Source organism: Calypte anna, chromosome 5A, assembly GCF_003957555.1.
Source record: "Calypte anna isolate BGI_N300 chromosome 5A, bCalAnn1_v1.p, whole genome shotgun sequence".
NCBI lineage: Eukaryota > Metazoa > Chordata > Aves > Apodiformes > Trochilidae > Calypte > Calypte anna.
The window spans coordinates 29040023-29046132 of record NC_044251.1 but is presented as its reverse complement, the minus strand read 5'-3'; the positions used below and the strand labels follow the sequence as shown (position 1 = coordinate 29046132).

The 6110-nt window shown below is 40.8% G+C and overlaps 1 protein-coding gene across 1 annotated transcript in view; it reads right to left on the bottom strand.

The window, feature by feature from the left end:
* Window positions 1-339: 339 nt before the first annotated feature.
* Window positions 340-6110, bottom strand: part of C5AH14orf132 (chromosome 5A C14orf132 homolog) — a 30056-nt gene continuing 24285 nt past the window's right edge. The window contains exon 2 of the mRNA XM_030452369.1: window positions 340-564. Within this exon, the coding sequence (XP_030308229.1) occupies window positions 340-564 (225 nt within the window). The remainder of the gene's footprint in view (window positions 565-6110) is intronic.

The window sequence follows — 6110 nt, the reverse complement described above, 5'->3', positions numbered from 1 at the left end:
CTGCTAGAAAAATCTAAACAGTAGAAAATAAGCACTTTCTATATAAATCTCCCTTTCTCTTTGTGTTCATTATACCTATATTGGTCTCTCTTTTATTATATTTCTAGACAAAATTGGTAAGCTCTCATCTCCATACAATTTGCAATTGCATCCAAACTTTCTCTCATCAAGATCTGAGATGATTAACTTGCATTGCCCATGACTGTGGCAGCATGTAATCAGCAAAGTTCCTACCTATATATATTTATAGAGATATACATGTATATATACACACATACATACACATGACAAATACTGTTGCAGTTATCCTCTCTTCCAGTGGTTGGAGTGACAGTCAACCTAGAAGGTGAAGGCGTACACCACTCCCACAACCACAATATTTCCAATTGTTGCTATTATTGCAATCCATAACAATATGGCATCATTTGAAGAACGGGATGTCTCTTCTGGTGGATTCTGCATGGAAGATGCAGCATGGACGTTGGCTGATGAGTTAAACAAGGAGTACTCTGTACTAAAGTCCTCGTTGGGTGAGTCCATAAAGGCCCCTCCCATGACAGGAAGCTGTGAGGAAAGAGACAACAAAATTAGATTGAAGGTTAATATCTGTGTTTGCCTTGTCTCCAAGTCATTTCAAAAGAGTAACCAGTAGCAAACCTGCAAACTAAGTGAGATTTCATGTACATGGTGATAACCCATCAGGAACACCAGACACATACTTCATGCTATTTCTTCCATTTCTGTTAGAATCAGCATTACTGCAGAAAACCTCTGTATATTACATGGAATATACATAAGAGCTACCAAGCAGATTCCAAATCAACCTAAGTAATGGTGCACATTTAGAAAGAAGAGACAGCTATCCACAAAGCACTCGCATACTGAAACATATCTCTTCAGCAACATGATTGTTTTGTAACTACCAGCAATGGGGTCTTACCACTGGAAGGCATCACCTAAGTATGAGGATGTGGCACCAAGAACTGGTTCTCCCCTTCCTTTTGTGTATTAATCAGGCTTTTTGTAGAAAAAAACCATACAAATTCCAAGTGTTTTAACAGCAAAACAGGTGTAGTGTACTCAGTGCACTAACCTCACTTGCAAAACACAGCCTTGCAAAGATTCAGGATCTATAAATCTATACAATGGAAGCATTCAAACTGGATTTTGAAAGGCTCCATAGCAATTAAATAAGTGGCAAATTTCTAACACTTCTCCTACCTCAGACTGCTCCTACTGGGAGGGACAAAGATTATTTGGTGTTCTAAGTGGATTTCTCAGTGGTAGCATGAAGAGTTCTCAGTAAAACAGCAGATTTTCAATACAGGAATATGGAAAAGTCAAAGAAAAAAGCAGTAATTTCATGTTGTCTTAGTTCAGGTTCCCGTTGTCTTCCCAACTTCACCCTAGATCACAACACACATTGTTCACAATTCAACTGCTATTTTTCCCTATACACAGAGACGTAAAACTGCATCCTTTTGCAAGTGTATAGATTCCACATTCATGCAAGAGATGGATACCTACCACAGTGCTAAAAACATTTATTACTTAAAAAAGGTTCACACAAAAGGTTTTTGTTTCTGTTCTTGTCCCTTGTATGTTTGGGAACACAGACTTGGAAGAGTCTCCCCTGTTCACCCAGTGCAGGCTTCTCAGACTAAATCTAGCTCCAGAACACCTACTTCACATATCTTTGGATGATCTGGACACACACTTCTGAATAACCTGCAAAAAGGCAAAGATAGGCACTGCAAGCAAAGAAACTGCAACTGATACATACTGAAGGAAGAGCTCAAGCAGTGTGGGTATCATCATCAGTGCAACCTACCTTCACTTTCCATTCAGATCTGGCAAAACATCAGAGCATCAAAAAAAGCTGAAAAATTCTGGCAACATTCTCCCTAAGAACACCCTTGCTGCAACACTAGCCAACCTTCCCTTCCCTACAGTGATTTCCATGCCTTTCCATACCTTCCAACCTTTTGATTCAATTTACAATCTCCTGCTTACAATCTCCTCTACACCCTGCTTTTGCCTTTGGGTTTTTGGCTTTATTATTATAGGATGTGCTTCTACAGCTGAAACCCTCTGGCTATGTAACAACAAAATAAAAATCCTTCCTGCTCTTACACTAGCAGTAGTACTATCATAACTTTAACAGTTGAACTCACCGTGGCCTGTGAACAGAGGAACCATCCTTGTCTTCCTCATTCATCCACTATCCAGAAAGCTGCAACATCATCACTCCTAAATTGCCTTATCTAATATGCACTGGGCTGAAAAATCAATCTCTTTTACCCTCTGCCCTTCAACTCCTGTATCACATTTTGACTCTTCCAGTAACCTCTTCCCTTGACACCAAACAAGACCCCTCCTGCTTGTGGGCAGCTGTGCTGTGGAGGAGGACAGGACCTGGGGATAAACCACCTCTACTCTCCACAGTGGTAGCTGTAATCTACAGATTAGAGCAATGTATTTGGGAAGCTCAAGAACAAAGCAGCTTCTTTGGCTTGCTATCCTTTTTGCAGAGCTGTAAAATTCTTTTTCAAAGCTGACTCCTGGACAAATTTCATCTGCACTAGGAAACATCATGCTGCATTCAAAATGAAACAGAAGATGAAAGGCCACAATAAATACGCCACACTAGTTTATCCATATTAAATAAAATTACCTTTTAGATCATATATGATCAGACAAAAACAGTTTGCAGGAAACCAAACAGAAATTGCAAAAGTCAAGCTCATGCATTCTCCCTGCATCAGAGATTTTTGCTGCCACTTTCACCATCATGTGTATTCTCAAGAGAGCAAAAGCTTTTATTTCACAACCCCAGCTTGATGTTTTAAATCCAATTCCAGCAGCCTTTTTTTTTTTTTTTTTGGTCAAGAGATTTGATAAGGAAAACATTACTCAGTTTAATCAGGACTTCTTTTTATGTGGAGATTGCCATAAAAGGCAGCTCTGACTTCAGCCATCAGTGTATTTATGCTGTGATGCTGCCATTTAACAGCTATGGAGACAGTAGTTAATCATCTTTGCAGAGAATGACTGGCAGACTTTTACCATCCTTGCAACAAAATAATCAACCTGAGATGCTTGCCTCCTTAGCAGACCATTTTAAGGGTACCAGCATTTAGGATGGTAATTCTGCAAAGTCTTCCACATGGAACAACCATTTAAAATGTCAAGGTACACATGTTCGAACATGTGTCCTAGGCAATGGGAGGTCAAAAGAACAGTTCTGGTGATTGACACCTGGTTTTTTGGGCCACACATTCTGTGCCCTAAGTGGGTTATTTGAAGTGACAAGCTTCCACCCTGTTAGTCCACCTGGTGTAGTCACAGAAGCAGGGAGCATCTGGGTAGCAGCACAGCTACACACCACACTAAAAATGACAGCAGACCTGAATTCCCTAGTACTATCTAAGGAGCAAACAAGCTGTTTGCACCATCTGAGGGGAACACATGGTGAAAAACAGCTCATCTGAAGCTCCAAAAGGTTTGGGGTGACCTGATATAAAGCCCTGACATTCAGCACGTAGCACAGACCCTTTCTGTAAAACTGACATTCTGTGTTACTGTTTGTAGGTCAGTAGCACTTCACTGCAGATCTGGAAATAAACCTTACTGCCACTTTCCCATTTGCAGAAATTGTCTCTTGCTAAATGCATGTCCCCCTCTTTCTCACTGTTAAAATGGCCTCACACGAGAGCATAGGAGAGGCCATATGGTGTCAGACAGAAAGTCCATCTCCCTTGTGTGTTAGCTCCAGCAGTGGCCATAAATAGATGCTTAGGGAAGAGTGAGAGCACAACAGGACAAGCACTACAACCCTTAACAACTCAGTCTCCAGCTGTTTTCAGCAAGTCAGATGCTATTCTTGTGGATTTAATAACTCATCAAGAATTATCCTACCATGAACTTGCCCAACCTCCACTGAGCTCATCTGAAGCTCTCATAGTCTGGCCTCTTACTACCACTTCACAGTAAGGGTTGCTCAGTCATTAGCATCACCAAATCATCTTGGGAGATATGCCTGCCTCTCAGCTGGAAAGAGGGAAGCATGGATGATAAATATTAACTGGTAATTTATCTTTTTGGTGGATTAACTTCTGAGAGATGAATCTCATCCTCAGTCTTGATGTCTGTGTTTTCCCAAAAGGTACAGTATCTTCCCTCAGCAGCCTTGAGATATTACATTAAAGCTGTGAGACATCCAGAACTGTCACTAATGGGAGTTGCAAACTGCCTATGATAAACAGTAGGCTAAGGATGGAAAGCCTGCAACGCTTTCTGTGTTTGTTCATTTTTCTATCTGTGCATCTATAAGCCAATACATGCCAAATTACAGCAGCCAAAAGCTTCACCTATGTCACTGTCACCACAGTGACCTGGACTCTGTTTTAGCCTCAGAGGGTTTTTTTAGCCTCCACACAAGGAGGTCAGAGCAAAGGGTTAACTGGGGAACATGGCAGTGAGGGACATGCAGAAACAGATGGCAAGGGACAAAGCTATAGCACTGTTTGGAAATGAAACTCTTTCCCTAATGACTATGTCGATACTATTAAGTATGTTTCTTGCTAGATGGTTTTGGGAGCTGGCAAGGAAAGAATGCCAATCATTAAGCAGCAACAGGCAGAAAACCAAACAGCAAAATGTCAAGTAATAATGCTAATACCCACTGTGCTGACTACCTCCTACTAACATCCAAGAGGATGCTTTCGGGTCATGAGGAGGAGAACAAGGCTCATAACAGTTAAGTAATACAGTTTCCAGTTAGAAGAAAAATCCTATTTTATAACTGAAATCACTCACATGAAGGAAAATATATATATAATGTCTTTGCCCTTTTAGTGGAGATCGCTGCTCAAAGTTGTTCCTTATCAGCAGTATCTCAGATGCTAGAGGTGCAAGTTTGAGCCTTGCTGTTGAACCATGATAAGAGTTACCCTGACTAACAGATGTCTAGATATTCAGGAAGGAAATGTCCAAAAATGTTCCAAGACATTCCAAGATGTGGCAGTAGACACTTCAATTTTGAGTTTGCTCTTGGCTGGAGAAACTGGTTTCTCTTCACTAAGGAATTCCCAGGGGGAACCAAGTTCAGATACATCTTTGTCTCTAAGCACAGCTACCCCTCAAGTGATAAATATGAGCACATTCTTTGTGCAGACTGGAGCACCTCTCTGGGGAAAGTTACTCTGCTGAATCAGCTGCAAGAAACAGTGTAAATAAGGCAAGTATTTCCACCCTGATTCTTCCACACATATTTCTGCATAGGTAGCACCCCAGATGACCTAATGATAAACATGCTATAATTCCAGTCCTACAGTTTACATTTGCCTAATGCCCCCTGAAGCATCTTTTATTATTTCAAAGAACCCTGCTGCTTTTAAACTATTATGCTCAGCCAACTCTGTTGGATTTCATCTTCCAAGTCTGGAAAACTGTGAACAAGCCTTTTTATTGCTGACAAGTCTCAAATGGAAACAGAGGAGTTTCCCATTCTATCCCTGGTCCCAAGAATTCCAGCCTATGTCAACAATGCAGCAGCAAGGAAAAGCCCAAGCTCTGCCAACACCAAACAGAAATGTAAAACAACCTGTATGAAGAAGCTGCAAATCTAAGTCATGTGCCATTTAAATCGTGAACCTGTGCACTCTAAATTGGAGGGGATGGTGAATATCACAAAGCATGCAAGGCAATCAGAAGTCCTTAAAACTGTCTGGATGTGCCAGAAGAACCACTGAAGCAGCAGCACTAGCTGACCTTCAACATAACTGCACAACTGAGGACAGCTGCATATTGCAGACACCACGCTGGGGAAGTGGGAGATACCTGGGTCCCATTTACACACAGTTATAAATTCCATGCTTCCAGGAAAACATGCACACAGAAGAAAAAATACTAACAGAGGGAATCAGAGAGGTATTTATCAATTAAATAAACTCAATAGGAGACTATAAAACTAAATAAAAAATAAAACTATAAAAAAACCATCAGTGTTACTGTGAGTAGAAGCTATTAAAATCTGTTCATAGTTTCCAAAACTAGCAAAAAGAGGGGCTTTTCACACCATGTCTTGTCATACTGGGAAACCCAGAGAG